This window comes from Canis aureus, chromosome 12 (genome assembly GCF_053574225.1).
Source record: "Canis aureus isolate CA01 chromosome 12, VMU_Caureus_v.1.0, whole genome shotgun sequence".
In the NCBI taxonomy this organism is placed as follows: domain Eukaryota; kingdom Metazoa; phylum Chordata; class Mammalia; order Carnivora; family Canidae; genus Canis; species Canis aureus.
Window position 1 is genome coordinate 38,579,710 of NC_135622.1, and position 18,521 is coordinate 38,598,230.

The 18,521-nt window shown below is 41.1% G+C and overlaps 1 protein-coding gene across 12 annotated transcripts in view; it reads right to left on the reverse strand.

Annotated features, from left to right (window-relative positions):
- The window catches only part of LTBP1 (latent transforming growth factor beta binding protein 1), a 392,695-nt gene that overhangs the window by 162,864 nt on the left and 211,310 nt on the right, over window positions 1-18,521 (reverse strand). For all 12 annotated transcript variants that reach the window (XM_077843646.1, XM_077843644.1, XM_077843645.1 and 9 more), the window contains one exon: window positions 1,523-1,625. In XM_077843646.1, the coding sequence (XP_077699772.1) occupies window positions 1,523-1,625 (103 nt within the window). The remainder of the gene's footprint in view (window positions 1-1,522; window positions 1,626-18,521) is intronic.

Here is an 18,521-nt window from a genome sequence, read left to right on the forward strand (position 1 = left end):
GAAGTTTGAGAGACAAGGAGGTCCAAATGAGAGGCAATAAGAAATTATTAATAACAAGTCACTATGATGACTGAGCAAGAGTACAGAAGACAGAGCTATGGAGCACTGATCCCAAGATGGCAGTTCTAGGCTGAACAGTGGCGTGAAAGGCAATTAAAAATATCAAATCGATAAGTGCATAAGAATAATAATTAAAAATTATCCAACTGAAGCAAATGAGAAATTCCTTGTAACACCAAGTGTAAAAACCTCCTACAAAAATCTTCAGTTATACAAAGCAAAGAAAGATGATTGAGGGAAATATCACTTGCTTTCTTGGGAAAAATGTGATGAATGGATGTAAAAAAAAAAAAAAATCAAGTTACCCCTGTCTTTCTAAAAAATCTCTATTAGGAATCAGCCAGAGTTAATGTTGCATTCAAAAACTAAAAATAGTAACTATAATTGGGGGAAAAGGGAACAGAGAGACCTAAATCTGGATTTATTCAAATCAATAGGTTCTAAAACCCAGAATTTATAGACCAAACAAAACATGTGGGTATCAATACAGATTCATGTCACTGAGAACTGTGATGGTATCACAAAAGTGGTGCCTGGGGTGCCCGGGTGGCTCAGTCAGTTGAGCCTCCGACTCTTGTTGATGTTTTTTTTTTTAAAGATCTATTTATTTACTCATGAGAGACAGAGAGAGAGGCAGAGACATAGGGGAAGAAGCAGGCTCCCTGCGGGGAGCCCGATGCGGGGACTCTAGCCCCGGACCCCCAGGAACATGACCTGAGCCAGACAGACACTCAACCGCTGAGCTACCCAGGCGTCCCCCAACTCTTGGTTTTAGCTCAGGTCATGAGATCAGCCCCACGCTAAATGGGGTGGGGGGGGTCTGCTTCTCTGCCTCTTCCTCTGTCCCTCCCCCAACACAAGTGCATTGTGTTTGTGCACACTCTCTAATAAATAAATAAATCTTTTAAAAAAATAAAAGTGGTAACTAAGAAGAGAAAAGTACTGTGTCCTAGTAACTGTACCTTTATCTTTTACAGATTAGCAACCAATCATTTCTCCATTTTTGCCTTTTTTTAGTGACATCTGAAAATTGACAGTACAACTTCTGTTGTGGCTATTAATAAAAATGTCATTTAAGCAACTGAAACTAAGAAATAACAGCTTCACTGACATTTTATCGGTTTTTGAAACATTTACAATTTTTAAAGACCTCTTATTTTCTCTTCACCTGAGGGGGATAAAAACCACTCTAGTTTGGCTTACTGCCTTCTTAAAAGACTTTTTAAAATTAAGTAATCTAGCTGGAGAAGGCAACTGAAAACCGCTTATTCAAACACGGAATCAACAGGAAAGCTTTCTTACACCTGCAGCAATGTTTCTGGAAATCCACATTACACCAATATATTCTAGAATTCAGTAAGATTTCTTTCAAAGTCTAATGCTGTCTCGCCCCCCAAACAGTAATCGTAAGGAAACAGATATGCTACATTAAGATTCAAAGGAATGATGAAACGTCACTTACACGGCTTCTTGGGGCATTTCTGGCATTTGTTAAAGCCCCAGGAGGTACCCACAGTTCCACAGCAGTCCTCCTGCTTTGAAAGGCCAGGGAGCGCCTTGCCACACTGCAGTGATGAGATGGGAAATATGAAGGTTAATTGAGTGCAAGATGCCCAGCTCTAGAGCACTGCTGTGCTTCCCAGTCACATTATAAAACAGTTCCCTTGTTATCGACACAATTAGAGGGGGGAAAAAAACCCTCAAACTTTGAAATGAAACATCAGAATAAAATCAATACAACACTAATGAACAAGCATATTTCTAAGAGCTTCCTGGCATTTTGAGAGTCTTAAGAAAATCTGTCACTGCTCAGAGCACTTCATAAAACGTATGTTTCCAATGCCCGCCTTCCTTTTATTTTTTTTTTCCTTAAGAACTGCAACTCAAAAGTTCAACATAAACTTTTAAAATTTAGTTTAACTGTCTGTTGGAATCTCTGCTGTGGATCATCAGAGAACAGAGCTGTAAGGGTGTAGGGCATGTGTGTAAACCTTGAGAATGTGGCACAGGTCCCATCTGCAAGAGGCTTTTGGTTTTCCTACAACACCAAGGCCTTGGCAGGAACAGGGCAGCATAGGACGGTACAAGAAATGATCACGGACTGTGCCAGATCAGCTCTGGCAGAGATGAAAGCTCCACACAACCGAGTGGCCTGACCCAGGGAGGTCAGCCAAGTTAGGAAGGTGCTGGCAGGTTTAAGCGAGGCTCGCAGGCAGAAGAGCAGAGCTGACAGTTGTCAAATATAAAGACCCATCTCATCTCCCCTGGTAAAATCACAGGAGGTCTGATGAGGCTGAGAGGAAGGGGCCTTAAATCAGACTAACCCAGTGGGGTCAGGCAAACAGATTCTTCTCTGTGTACCCATCCCGAGGCCACTTGTGCAAAAAAGGCCACATGGCTTTCCACTGACACTCAGCAGACTAAGCCCAGACCCCACATCCGAGGGGTCACTCTGCCTTCCTCTGCCTCAACCTCTAAAAAGTTCTCCAAACAGCTGCCAGTGTCATCCACAGTCTAAAGACTGCAAACTCCGTGGGATGATACACAAGATCCTCGCTACCCTGCCGTAGAGCGTATCATTTTTTTTCTAGCCCCTCCACCTGTATACATCTAGCCTTTGGGCACTCTAAAAAGCTGTTTATTTTCTAAACAAATGTCTTTCCAAGAGGTGTCTCCTTTGGTATACCCTATGCCCTTCCTTTTCCCTTTGTCTAGAGACACTTTACCCCAGGAATCCCAGCTCTGAAGAAGTGTCACTATGAAGCCTCCTATCTCCTCAGCATCAGTGAGCTCCTTTCTCTTTACCCCACAGCACACTCCACATAGCTCCACCGCCTCTGCTGTGCTAATTAAATGCAGATGTATCTTATGTATCTTTATATCCCAAGACACAGTGCACATGCTCAATGAATTCTGAATGGAAGAAGGAGCAAAGAATATAAGCAACTAAGAAATGACCCAGGTACAGTCCATCCAGGCAAGCAGTGGCTCTGTGAAAACCAGGAAAAGGTAGCAAGTGCTATCCAGGCTAGTAAGTGCAACGTGGTGACAGATGACAGAGAGTCTGGACAGGTGGTGACCCTTAGAAGGGCAGCAGACACCAATCACCTGGTGGGCCTCTCCATTCGGATGGAGGCTCTAAGTAACCACATGTTCAAATTGTAAAATAAAACCAGGGAAGACCCGCACAGTTCATGAAGGTTTAGTGCCATCATAGTTTTGAGGTCCTTAGGTGTTTGTGGTTTTTAATGGTTTCGACAGGATGTTGTTGTGTGCTCTAAAAACCAGTCAATGATGAGGTTTGCTGGGGATGCGGAGGGCAGAAAGGCAGGAAGGAAAGTGAACACGCCAACAAATGAGAACCTGACAGAAGCAAAGCATACAGTGGCTGGAGGCAGGTGGTTCCCAAATTCCTTCAGCACAGTCACAGAAGTCTGAAACAGGAAGCTCATGAGGAAGGAAGAGGCAACTGACTACAGGCATCAGGCTGGGAGCCAGTGATGATGTGGAGAACATGGAGGTCTGTCTCCACCATCGGTTCTGCTGCCAGTGTGCCTCATGTTTCCAGGTTTATCAAGCAGGTTGATGTGAGACACCAGTATACCTCAGACGTACATCATTCGTGTACCAGATTCTTCAGGTTCTTCTCTTAATCAAGCAAAACTTTCAACACTTGCTGATTTTATATGCTCAAAATTTTAGTAGCAGTTAAAATCCAATTTTCACCTCAGATTCCTAGAATGTTTTATTTGGTAGGGTAAAAATAAATCATTTCTCTCTACCAGGCCTCAGAAAAGGTACAAGGTTTTCATTACAGGATTCGGGCTGCTTTATCCCATGGCTTTGTTTTTGCAGGTCCACAGCCAAGAGCAGCACAAACCATCCAAATCGATTAAATAAATGACGGTGTAGGTGGTACCACCAAACTGTGTGTTCTTCTCAAACTTGGGCCTGCACAAGATAATAATAGGCTGCAAAGGATGAAGTCAGGCTTATAACAAGGCACAGTCTCACACATGCCCCCTGAGGTAGTTAATTATGAAGAGGCTTCAGTGTGAGCCAGAAAAGGCCTGAGAGATCTGTGGCCATAGGCAGGGCTCTCACACAAGAGACTACCCACCACTATGAGGTCTTACTTGGACGTAGGACATATCCAGAAGAAAAGGCGGAAGAGGATCTTCTCTCCTCCACACTAAAGGTCACACTGGAGAGATTCAAGAAGAATAGGAGGAGTTGGCATTCAGATTGCCCTTCTCTCAGAGTAGTGGATTTCACTTCTTCGTGGGACATCATCACAAGGCCCCATGACTGGCTCTAACTGCATTTTTATGCCCAGATTGGGGTGACTTTTTACAAGTTAAAAACACAAATGGAATTTCTCCTATGTGATTCATTCACCGCATTTTCAGAGAAAGCCTGTCTCTCGCTTCAAGAAATATCTTACGTATAAGTGATTCAGAAGAAATGTGCTAAAAAATTTACAACCAATATTTAGCTATTTCAAGCCAGAAAGAAAAATCTATCCCATCAAATGAGCATTGTGCTGTAGCTCCTCAAAAAGCTCACCCAACCTTAGGCTGCACACCAGGGACGCTGTCATTCCACACATCTGTGCTCTAGGGTTTGCAGATGCACGACCCACCTAGAGCAGAAAGCAGAACAGGGCTGACTCTGGCAACCAGGTCCTGTGAGCGTCAAGTGAAGAAAGGAGAGGGGGCAGTGTGTGTGACCAAGATGACAGAGTTCAGACACGTGAAACAAGCTTGTGGCCTGCAGCCAGCTGCGTGAGAACATATTAGCAGGACTAAAGGTCATAAGTCACAAGAAGACAGGATTTATGTCATCCAGCAGGCAACCTTTTCCACAGCGAATGCTCCTCAATGATGGAAGGTGCGGACTTCTTCACTGGGAGTGGACGCTGGAGGACCACCTGTCAGGAATGTCCAGGGCATGAAGCAGATTGACTTCTAGGTTCCCTGCCAGGTCTGAGGTTCTGTGTTCAATACCTCCTGCCAGGTCACATTACTCGGTGTAGGAAAGGTGGATTACCAGAGGTTCCATCGCTCTCGTGTCTGCATTCAGGACTGTGCATGTCTAGATGCATCCTAACCACCTTCTCTAAAGTCTTCCTTCCTTCCTCACACCAGCCTCTCCAGGGCTGCTCACCCCAGGCTGAGCTTCCCCCTACGGGACTTATGTAAACTAGACAGGAGAAAAACAAACAGAGCTAGTCCCAGCCCCAATTCACCAATGCCCTGGCCATGCATGATTCTTGGAAGACTGAGCACAAAAAAATAATTCAGTGACCTTTCTTCCCTTCCCATGTTGGCACCATGCCTCAGAAGGTAAAGCTATTCAAGGGTTATCACAATTGCTCCATGAAGAGCTGTGTTTTAACTTCTACAATGCAAAATTATCGCGCGTGCACAATGGTGTAAAAACCTTTCGTTTTTAAAGCAGCTGTCAAGAATAAACAGATTGTAGGATAACATACTTTTCTAAATCTTGACTTAGTTGGGAACACTTCACACTTCAACCTCAGTTTTGAGGTACTACCTACCAGGGAGCATTCCTGATCCTCAAAGGTAAGGTGTGATTGCATTTGTTTTTAGATCTCCCTATAAATGTATGAGTAGGAATGACAGTTCAAAACTTACCATTTGGCAACCAAGGCCTGTCATTTTTGTCAATTAAAAACTCACCACTGGAGATGTTTCAGAGATGAGCAGTAATTTGAGGAAGTTGTAATAAATATTGGAGCATGGTTTCATAAGATTTAATTTTCATACCTTAAAATTACTAGTACTTACAGTATCCTCATTTTAAGAGTGTTTGCTGTATTGTGCCAGGTGCTGGGGAAGGAAGATCTAGTTGTGGGTAAAAGAAGAGGGTGCTGGATTGCAATTAGTAAACCTGGATCTAAATTCCCACTCTTTCTCATGAGCAATGAGATATTCACCACACTGTCCAGCCTCTCCCAGCTAAGAATGGGACAATGGGACAATAATCCCAACGGTAAAGAACTGTAGTGAGATTAAATGAAGCATATCCAGGAACGGCTGCCCTATCCCTTCAGCACCTGTGCAAGGACTAAAAAGAAGTGACCCGTAAGCTGTATTCAGCATCAGAACACAGCATTCAGGAAACAGAGCATGGGCTGGATCCCTGTCTGCCCTCTCAGCTGGTGTCCCATGTGAGTACAACCTATAAAATGTTCAAGTGCTGGCCATCTGTTAGCCTCCTAGCATCCTTTTCTGAAAACAGCTCAAATATTTCACTAGTAAAAGGGCTGCTCGATAGTGACAGCCACCATGTCAAGGACATACTACTTAGTTTTCCTACTAAAGACATTTAAAAACAATAATACCAAAATACTCTTACAAATCACCTTTATCACCCATACAGAACTCATTTTACTCTGTGATCAGGAACCATTCAGCAATGAGGCATAAAATACTGAGTTTAAATAAAGAAGGTTTTCTCAAAGAGAGTAAGGCACTGGAGCCAAAGAAACAAATACGACTGAAAATGGAAAAGTAGCACAGATTTTTTTAAATGCACTAAAGTAAAACATGAAAGAACAGAGAAGGCTGACTCACTGCAACTCTTGCAAGAGTGTGCAGGACTGTGTTTAGGCAAGAGCTGAAACAAGGCAGTGACTCAACTGCTGGATTGGAGAGAAAGATTCCAAAGAGATGGAGCAGCTCGAGCTAAGCCCAAGGCTGACCACCAACTGGGAGAGGACCCAGGGGCAGGTGGGTGGGAGGGGAAGGGCAGAGGAAGGCAGGCCAAAGACAGAGGAACAGAGAGAGTGGGTGGGAGAAAGGCAGAGAATGAGCTAGAACTAAGCCATAGAGAATTTTCCAAATTTGGGATTCAGTTTGTGGTTAAGTACCAAAATTAATCAGGAGATAGTTCCTTTTCCCAAATCAAGAAGTTTGGGATTGCTTCCAGTGAAGTATCTGGCATCTTTGAAGTAATGGCAAACACAGAAATATTGATAAAAAGGAGGAGGGGAAAATTTTTTCATATGACTATAGTTTTGTACATCTGATACTTCCCCTCAAGAGTAAAAAAGAATTATCAGCACAGAGTATATCATTCATGGGGGGGAGGGAGGGCAGGGCGGTGGTCAACAGAGGGGAAGAAATGACATTGAAGGTCAACATGAACAGTTATGAGAGAATGAAAAAAACACCCAAAATCGGATAATTATTAAATTGGCGATACTTTTCCTCAAAGAAAAAGCACAAGGGAAGTTTTACATTCAGCCCAAAATGAGCTTTTTTCCCCCAACAAATGCTTTCCCCAATAAGAGATGTCCTATCACAAAGCAAACCCCCAGACACCTCTGTGTGCATTAGAATTGGTGCTCTCTGAAGGTGAAATAGACCTTTCCACACCTTCACAGTCCCTGTGGACCAAAGGAGAAGTAGTGTAAAGATTACCCATAACAGTAAATGCTAAGAGCTTAGCTTTTGAGGTTGGACCAAGATGGGTCCAATTTCTCACTTCACCAACTACCACATATATTACCACCATGGGCAAAACCCTCAACCTCTCACTGCCTATATCCTCCTCTGCAAAACATAACTAAAAATGCCCATTTTCACAGAGCTCTCAAGAGACCAAGATAATACATATGAGATAGTCAGATGGCCACCATGCAGTAGGCTCACAACCAATGTTAGATCCCTTTCCCCAGGCTCCTCGCCTAGAAACCAGGGTTTATTTAACAAAGAACTAAGTAACCTAACAGTTACTCAGTATACAATGTCCCAGATTCAATTTATCAAGAAAGGAGATGCAAAAAATAATATAGAAATATGAAAATAAAAAGATTATGATTATGATTTTGCTACAAATGTTTAGGTTTTCACAAAAGTGTTCTGGCTAGTGAAAAAATGGAGAATAAATGCTGTGGAATATTTATAATTGTATGGACTTCATTTTAATTCTCCTCAAGAAACACAACATGATGTCATTGAATTTCAGTAATTCAACCAGTTAATGTCAATGTTCAAGCAGTAAGTTTCACTTTGGGGACATCCAGATCCTTCTGGTCACGTACCATGTCTTGGTGCCAAAAGATCAAGACCACGAAGCCAAAATAGCAGAGCCCACTCACACCTCTTGCCCACAATCATCCATGGTTTAGTCATAAACCACTGCAGAATGTGGAACTCACTAAGACAGGTCCCAGAAAATATATGTCCTTTTAGGTTCAACTAGTGTTATAGACTGAATGTGTGTCTCATCCCCTAAAACCCTATGTTGAAGCCCTGACCTCTAATGTGACAGCATAGGCAGGTGGGGCTTTTGGGAAGTAATTAGGTTTATTTTTTTCCATATTCACATAGCTTTTATTACAGTCTGTTATTATAATTGTTCTACTTTATTATTGTTGTTGTTAATCTCTTACTATGCCTAATTTATTTATTTTTAATTTTTTTCAAATTTTTATTTAAATTCTTAGTTTAGTAAGAATTAAGTATTGCACTATATGTTAACTAACATAGGTTAGTTTCAGGAGTAGAATTTAGTGATTCATCACTTACATACAATACCCATTGCTCATCAAACAAGTGCCCTCCTTAATAACCATCACCCACATAGACCACCCCCTGCCCATCTCCCTTCTATCAACCTTCAGTTTGTTCTCTATAGGTGAAGTAATTAGGTTTAGATGAAATCATGAGAATAGGGCTGCCATGATGGGGTTAGTGTCCTTGCTAGGCGGGGAATAAAGACCAGGGCACAGCCTGCCCCCCTTTCCCCCATCTCTGCCATGTGAGCACATCAACAAGGTTGGTGTCTACAAACTAGGAAAACAGCCCCACCAGGCACTGAAGCTGCAAGCATCTCAATATCAGTCTCCAATCTCCCAAACTTGTTGTTTAAGCTACCCAAACTATGGTATTTTGTTACGACAGCCAAGCTGACTTATATAGATAGCAATGGTTTCTTGTGAATACTCCACGTCCAAAAGAGATGGCCTAAGAGCCAGGGTGGTATAGGACAAAGAACTCTGGAACAGGAACCAAAGAGCCTCAGTTCTAGTCCTCACCAACTGCAAAGTCAATACAAGATGCAAAGCAAATTAACTTACTTCTATGGGCTTCAGCTTCCTCAACAATAAGTTCTGGGTATAGACTAATTACTAATACTCATTGATGTGCTTAAGTTCTGTGATTTTATAAAGGCTCCAGTGCAGGGGTAGAGAATAACAGGGAGCTATAAGTGGAATGCTTTGCTGTGCCAGGGAAATCCTATTAAGGTCAGTGCTCAAATGTTTCCTACCTACCAGACTGATACAGTACATTTCATGATGCCATGTGTTTGCTAGTCCTAACATCACACCCTGTCGTAGACCAGTGTGACCAGTGATAACCAGGATGGGCCTCCACTTCTTGACACTACTTTATGCTCACCCTTTTCCTGCTAGCCAGTACTCACAAAAAAGGCAGCTATGTCTTCCTGAAAACAGTCATGGCTTTTAAATAGCTATTTTCTTTCTTTTTTTTCTTTTAAATATTTCATTTATTCATTTGAGACAGGGGAAATAGAGAGAAAGAGAGAGAGAGAGAATGAGCAGGCAGAGAGGCAGAAGGAGCAGCAGACTCCTCGCTGAGCAAGGAGCCCAATCGCGGCTGGATCCCAGGCCCGGAGATCATGACCTGAGCTGAAGGCAGACGCTTAATCAACTGTGCCACCCAAATGCCCCTAAACAACTATTTTCTAGAGTATAGTAATTATAATGAATTGTATTATGATTATCAATAGGCAAAATATCAGAAATTATTCAAGATGGTCATGGAGATGCAGATTTTGCAGCTCTTGAGCTGTGACCTACTATAAAGTCACATTGTGATTGATCAACCCACCCTGAATGGGTGTCCCATAAATTAGTCCACCTGTGCAGTTGAGATATTCATCTCACCACCCCACCTCCCAACAACCGAGCTAGAAAATCTTATTCCAACATTCTGGCACAAAACTGAGGTTTTCTGGCAAACAGAAGCTATACCCCTCAGTACTCTAAATTTGGTTGAGGAATGTAAATCCCTTTTTTGGAAATCTTGGGCTTCTTTTCATAAGAACCAGGATGAGGTCCCTTATGGGAAAAGTTCTAACTGTATATAATGGGGTGGATGAATCCAAACTTCTGTCACAGCTCTTCTTTATTCCTATCATCAATCTTTTCACTATGATATAAACACATCCCCACTCCGGCAAAGTGACTTCTGCGCATCCTCTGAGCAAAATGGTGCTCTTATAGCCTCTGGGCCAACCATGGCTCCAAACTAAACTGGAAAATCTCAGGAGAGCTCTTCAATGTCCATGCACTAGACCATTAAATATGTTTATTTCTATGTGCCAGTAAGAAAGAAGGTCCAAATATTTAAGTCTATCATTAATGCAACTAGAGCAACATACTTGATCAACTTGTCCTAAAGGCCTGTTGTCATAAAGGAGAATACTGTATGGTAGAGCACTGGCGGGGTAACAGGCATTGTCTCATAAGAAGAGGAAAACGCTTAAATACTTCCAGATTTTCTAAAAGAACTTGTAAAAAATTTGCTTTGGCTTGAGTAGAACATTCTTTATAGGCAAGGTTTTTTTTTTTTTTTTTTAAATCCACCCAGCTTTCTTTTATTAGAGTAATTAAAACAATGTTAGGCATTTGGGGTATCTGATATAACCATAATCCTCTGATATTTCAGGCTATTGATTTTACAAAATATCTACTGTGACTAGGGCATTAACTGCTGGAAATGTATCCACATTGATTTCTGACAGTGTATTTGTTTAAAGCCTGCCGAAGCCAAACCATGGGCTTCAAGGAATTCCAGACAACTACTTTAGTTTATAAAACGGTATTTTAAAAGTTACACTAAGGCAAAAATGGTTTTAAAAAGTAACATACAAAGGGGAAAAAAATTCTTAAGCATGAAACTTGTGATTCTGCTTGACATCTCTTCTAAAGAAACAATTAAACTTGGGCTATTTTCTCCATCTCTACAACAATTTAAGCATTTCAACAGTTGTGATATATGTGTCTTGCTATTCTTACATTGTGAAAAGAATAAGTATTGTCATGATTATATTCTGACATCATAATTCCCATTAGCCTATCCTTGCAACAAAACAACACAAATCACACCATAAATCCTAACATTAGATGGTGAGAACATGAAATTTATTCAAAGTTCCATTACCAAGAATGTGGCTAAAAAGACAGACTCGTGTTGAGGAGGAAATAAGATAGGCAGACAGACATGGTTGTTACTATGCAACCAGATCACTCCCAAAATGATGAGCATCAAGTCCTCCTTTCCCCAGTGCTTATTTCTACAACTGCATTGAAGGAAATTTTCTATATTAAGCTTCAGTGCTTCTCGGGTTCTTTTTGTCTATGTGGAGATACTGAAAGAAATGAAAATCATTTTGGGTCTCATATCACTGTGTAAATTTTAACACGTGCCTCATCTGGTTAAGTTCTGTTTTTCTGTGTCTTATCCAAGTACACAGAACTCAAAACTAATAATTACCTGTGGTTTGGTTGCAAATAGTGTAGAAAAACTGAATGCCACAAATCATATTAATAGGTTTCTTTAGTTCCCTGGGAGCAGGAAACCAGGTCTGTCTTGACCACACTCTGCCACTTGTGGCAGGATGTTCTCTGTTCACCAAAGAACCACTTGTCCCAGCTTCCCGGTGTGTGCCGCTTCCTAACTACCATGGGTTAGCTAGACTACTCTAACAAAATATCATAGACTGGGGGATTTAAGTGACAGACATCCATTTTCTCACAGCTCTGCAGGCTTAAGGTGCAAGATGTAGGAGCATGGTCAACTCTGGTGAGGTCTTTCTTTCTGGCTTGTAGGAGCTGCCATCCTGCCGTGTCCAGATATGGCAAAGGGAGTGAGTTCTCAGGTATCACTTCTTAAAAGGACACTGATTCTATCATATCAAGGCCCTACTCTTACAATCTCATTTAATCTTAATTACCCCTTATTGACTCTATCTCCAAATATAGTCATGTTGGAGGTTAAGATTTCAACATATGTTTTGGGAGGGCCACAAGTGAGTCCACAGTCCTGACAGGCAGGGCCAAGTGACTCACTGTGAACAAGAACTGTAGGAAAAGGAGTGTCCCTTGCAGCATCTCTCTCTCACTCCATTGTAGGAATTAAGGAAGCCACATATTCCAGAGAGTACGGCGTTAATATAGTGGAAGCCCATCAGCCTGACACTCAGAGATATAGCACAGAGCTCTCTGCTCACCCCTTACACATCTAGCACTAGCAAAATGCAAGCTTCTGTCATGTTGATTTATGATCACAGCACAACCTAGCTGAACCTAATAATCCATTTTCTGACTATTCCTCTGCACCCAGCACTGAGCTGAATTCCTAAATGGCCATGCCCTCATGGAAAGGACAATCTCATGGGGCAAAGAGGATCAAAATCAACAATTTTTAGATAATTCAAAATGGCCTGATTGGATTCCAAACCCAGTGAGAGTTCAGGGAGGAGAGAGCAGATGTGGTCTGAAGGACTGGAAGGCTTTCTGGAAGCGCCAAGACTGGAGAGGAGGCTCTCGGGTCAGCCTAGATTTCTGAGACCACAGTAGGTCTTGATGTAGTTGATGTTTGGGCAGTTTGCTCTGTCCACAGATCCTGTGCATATGTCACTATCAGTGGCACATAAGACGGTGGGAAAGATGATGTCAAAATTATCACAGTCACAGGACTGCAGGGCTGAAAGAGACTGTGTTGGTTTTCTCAGCCAAAGCAGTTATTTGAAAAATGAAAAAACTAAGGGCCAGAGACATGGCAAGTTTGCAAAAATGGAGAAAGATCTATGGACATGGAAACACCAACAGGGCTAGTCCCCACTTCTGAACCTCGGGTTTCACATAAGTAAATGGGAGACAAAAATACCAATTTTCCTTGTGTTTTAAAGGTCAAGTAAGGTCATACATGTCAAAGTTCTCTATCAGCCATCAATTCTATAAAAATGCATTGTCTTACTAAGATGCCTGTGCCTAAGCCACAGAATGTTCATACCATTTTCTTAACAACTCCATTAAAGCCTGCACATTCTAAACCAGACCTCTTCAAAGTGTCATCTTGAAAGCATTGCTGTTTGTGTTCAAAATATTTAGAGCTCCTCTGTCTGGATTTCAGAATTCTCTTCAGGGCTGAAGACATACTATTTTAAATATCCTCAATGGTACAAATCCTCGCTTGCTGAAGGCTGAATCGACGTTGAAAGCCTTCGATCCATTGAGACTACAGAAAATGAGTGAGCAGCAGATCAAAGACATACTAATTTTCTTATGAGCTCATAAACCGATTCTGAAACAATTGCTTCAAAAAAACAAGTTGCAAGTCTATTTGCACAACATCACTAGAATAAAGGCACAGCCTCGTAAACAGATCTCAATGAAAGAGAATACTCTATTTTATACATAAATTCTCTGATACATAAAAGGAGACAATAGGAGAAAAAAATGGAAGGATAGGAAAGAAAAAGAAATCTGTACTATAACTGTTGTGGGAGAAGGGGCAGGGCAGCATGGGGGAGTCACTCTGTCAGCTCTCAACACAGGGCAATGTTGCTTTTTTTTCCTCCACAAATCTATGGGTCAGATTCCGGACGACTGGGGTTTATTTTGATTTTTTTTTAAAGTAAACAGATGATTCCACTTTGTGTTAGCAAATCTCAATTCTAAGGGATCATGTAGACAAAGCCAAGAAACAACAACAGACCCTAGAATACCAGCTGCGACTCTTTAAACATTTTTGTCATGGACAGAGTTCATTTTGTCATGAGGATCAACCGTTGACTCAAGCCTTGGTCCCTTAAAACTACTCCCAACGTACTCAGAATTATCATCTTCAAATTTAATAATCACAAAACCGTGCCACTTTGCCAACATCCGAAGTGACATAACATGCTTTCACTCTCAAGTGCCCCATAATTAATTTCAATGCCTGTTCCTCAACAAAAACAGGAGTCTAATTATTAATAGGTGTATTATTTTAGTGAGCCCTAGAGATATAGCACATGGAAATTTGATATTGCATGTCATGATAAAGGAATTTTCATTGCCAATTAAATGAAAAACATCTGAGAGGAGGGGTTTGAGGAGGACCAAGGAAGCATAAACTTGTCTATGAAACAGGTCAGGGTGAGTGAGCACTCAAAGCAGATACTCACAGGTGCCCAGAAGACACTGGTCTGGGGAAAGACTGGTATTAGGGGGTAGAAAGGGTAATGTATGGGTCATCGTCCAGTCTCTGAAGTACTCTACCTCAGTTCTAAGAATCTATGTTTTGATTATCCTAATGTCTCAGTGCCACATTCAATCCAAGTAAAACCAGCAGTTCTCCCTGCCAGTGGCAGAAGCCCAATGACATGCAGACATGTTCTCTTTCACATGCAGTTCTTTCTCCCTTTGGATCTTATCCCTGTCTTTACTGATCTTTTCAGCTCAGAGGGAGAGGGGACCTGCAGGAAGTATGTCTAGTAAATCTGCTGGAGCAAGACCAGCCTACATTGTAGAGCCTTGGGCATTCATCACTGACATATGTGTGACACCGTCAGTGCTACCTCTGCTGTTGACACAGGTAAGATCTAGCAAGGGTGGCCATTTGGGAGCCACTGGAGACAACCAGACTCATCAACATTTGATTACATATTTCTTAGATTATGCTAAAGGAGTATTTGAGTGGGACACTGAAGAAAAACCCTGATGTCCTACGAAATGCCTGGTGTTAATGACTTACTTCAACTGAAGGAGGCCAAACTTCAGTAAATGCAATTGGCACACCTCAGTGGGGCTCTCTGCTCACAGAAAGGGCAGAGGGCTGGTAGCCCTGACTTAGCCTTTCCCAGTCACTGCCCAGCAGTACACCTGCAAGAAGATGAAGGCCAAGTTCACCTGGGATGGCCCTGCCTCTAAAAGCACATGGCTGGGGAAATGGGGAAGGGGTGAGGACCACAGGCACGCCTGTACCCACTGCTGGCCCAGCCTGACTGTCTCCATTCCCCTTCCCACCAAAGGGATAATACATCAGTGAGAGGCCAAGCATCTTCGCTAAAATGTCGTTTACTTACTCCTTCTTTAGAAGGCTCAGCTACTTATGCCACTTGGGGACTTAGTTTAGGGAAATAACCAACATGAAAAGTGTTACAATGGGCAGCCCAGGTGGCTCAGCAGTTTAGTGCCGCCTTCAGCCCAGGGCATGATCCTGGAGACCCGGGATCGAGTCCCACGTCGGGCTCCCTGCATGAAGCCTGCTTCTCCCTCTGCCTGTGTCTCTGCCTCTCTCTCTGTGTGTGTCTCTCATGAATAAATAAACAAAATCTTAAAAAAAAAAAAAAAGTAAAGTGTTACAATGATTCCAGCATCATCCCCATCAGAATATCCTCAACTAGTTATTCCATCTTAGCTTTACGCCTCATTCTGGCAGTGTGGAAACTAAAGAAAAAGGTTTCTAAGCAGAGCTTAATGTTCCAGCCCCTGTAATTGAGGACCTAATCCATTTTCCATCACTGGAAGAGATTTTCATGGTCTACAGTCTGTCTCTATATGTACATCGGTAACAATTCACACAGGTATCTATCCATCTATCTGTATTTTCTTCTTCCACATGGAACTGACAGCCCTGGCATCTGTTTCCCTACTTTCTCACTGGCTTCTGTGTGGTAGAAACCAAAAAATATTTTTCTTCAAAGTCCTGTCACTGAAGAATTGAGACTTTTTTAAAAAGTACTTTCAGCCATAATTAGGATAGTTTTCCACTTTTATAAGCTCACACTTTCCTGCTAATTTCTCCATGACGCTTACTTTAAAAAAATTGTTTTTAAACAAAAGTGCATCTGTTTGGCCCTTCAAAAATTGTGTGTGTGTGTGTGTGTGTGTGTGTGTGTTAGTACCTAGGTTTAGAGATGGAGGATGTTATTGAATTTATCTGCCAAAAGAGATCTATCTCCAGTTATATCCAATTATTTCTCCAAAGGCCCATTCTGTTTCCACTTTTTCCTGTCTAAAGAGAACTGTTATAACAATTCTGGAACCTCTAAGAGGATCTCCCAAATAATTCTTGGGTTGCTTTAACTCAGTTTTGCCCCAGTTCTGATTATTTGTATGACCAGAAATTAAAGGAAAGAAAGGCTTTTCCAATAATTTCAGGATTTCACAGCAACTACTGCTGCTTTTTCTTCCTAATCTACATTAGGATTATTTTTTCTACAAAGAATTTCTATCTCTAATTTTAATAGAGAATTTAATCTTAGAGTTTGTTTCTTATGGGGTTTTTTTTGAACTTATGGACACTTTATAAGTTGCAAACTACAAAAAGTGGGTTTGCGTGTTGATCATCTTTATCTGTGCTAAAGCACTGTACTAAAAATATCTTTTTTGTTTACACCTACTTCAGGTTTTCCAGTACTTCTGTTCTTAGTTAATTCAGGTGTTTATATGTGGAATTTTCTGCTCTCTTGGCATTTGCAATAGGAAGGTCTTGAAGCACTTGACTTTTTTGTCTCGTCTTGTAATGTCTGTGTCTAATTAAGGGGCATGTTCCCGTGTTTAACAAAGAACACATGATTGCGCAACTGGGCAATGGCAGACCCAAGTGTGGACGCTGGACCCCAAGCCCTACATCATGATTCTAAACACTTCTCAGACAAGGTTTTTTATACCATCTGGCATCATTAGGTCACTGCAAATGTTTGTTTCCAGCAACTGGGCAACAAATAAAACATGCTTAAAACAACCAAAAACTCCAATGCCAAGTAAGTTTCAAATTTAGGTCACTGCTAAGAGAACCATTTTAAAACAAAGGAAACCCTTGTACAATGGGAAAGGTATATGTATTCAATGTCCCTGTGATGCAAAAAGAAATTGGAGGGGTATTTCCTGAAATTTGGCCTCTCCTTAGAAATGAAAACTAGCATGGAAATGTTCAACTTTTAAGCATGTGAAATAACATGAGATTTTCCTAAAAGTAGCTGGTAATTGTAATCATTGGAGATGTAATTCTACCTCAATCTATGCCATAAACAAACCTGCCAAAATGTTTTCAAACTTACACAGAGTACCATGATTTTCTTCAGGTAGCACACAGATATGTAAATGCCAAATCATGACTTGCTAACTACTTCAAATTTGATTTACATTCAAGAAACCCATTCCTCTTAGCCACACCATTCATTCTATTAGTTTCTGTCCTTTTTTGTCTGTACCTGTACCCAGCCCAATTCATGCAGAAACCAATACTTTATGATCTAAAAAATAAGACATTATTTTTAGGACTCAAAAAATGGAACACTTTGTACAACAGTAAAACAAGAGGACCAATTCCTCCCTCCACCCCACCCCTCAAACTCGTATCTTGACACAGTCTGTCAAGGTAAAAAAAAAAAAATTATAAATTTCCAATCCCATTATTCCTGCTCTTTTCTCTTCATAATACAACCCAAAGAAATGTCCTCTATTCTCATGAATTTATCACCACTAGATCTTTTTGCTGCCCACTGAACTTTCTCCATTCATCTACTCTTACTCCATCTCTGAAACAGTACTAGATTTCCTGATTGATACTCAAGAATACACCACTCTTGATGTCAGCCAAGGATGGGGCTGCTTAAAACAAAGATGTAGCTACTCATCTGCACCTTACAATCCTCCCCCAGGGTCAGTTAATCAATGAGAGTCAGGATTTATCCGCTTTCTCAAGCAGGTTAGTTCAGAATGGTCCAACTCATCACCATCCTTTTCTTTGCAACAGCCCATAATCAAATCCTGATGCTTGATTCTTCACAAAAGCTCAGACATTCATCTTTATTTTCAACTTCACTTCTTAGACTGGACCCTGGTCAATTCAAAATGGACCAAGGCCAACTTTTCTTCCCGGGCCTCCTCACATCTACCATTCCCACATCCACCCACCCCATTCTTTCCTAAGTTGAAACTTTAAAAATTACTTTCTTAAAATTCATAAAATGTATCAAAGTTACAGCTTTTAAGTTCAGTTTAAAATTCGATTATTCTACATTGAGAAATTTAGCATTTTTCTTTTCCTCAAGAATTTTTCAGATACTCTGACATATTCAAAGAATAATACAATGATCACTTGAATACCCACCCCTCAGAGTCTGCAATAGTTAAAATTTTGCCTTATTTCTGTGTAAAATGTATTTGAAAATAAATTATAAACATGGTATTTTACCCCTCAAACTTTCAACATTCATCTCTCAAGAATAAGGACACGGTCCTACATAACCACAACATCATTATCATACCTAAATAACAGTAATTCAAAAATATCATTTAATATCCAGTCCTATTTAGATTCCCCAATTATTCCTGAAATGCCCTTTAGAGCTAGGTGTCGTATGTGTTTCTAGCCAGGATTTGATTAAGGCTCATATGTTACATTTGT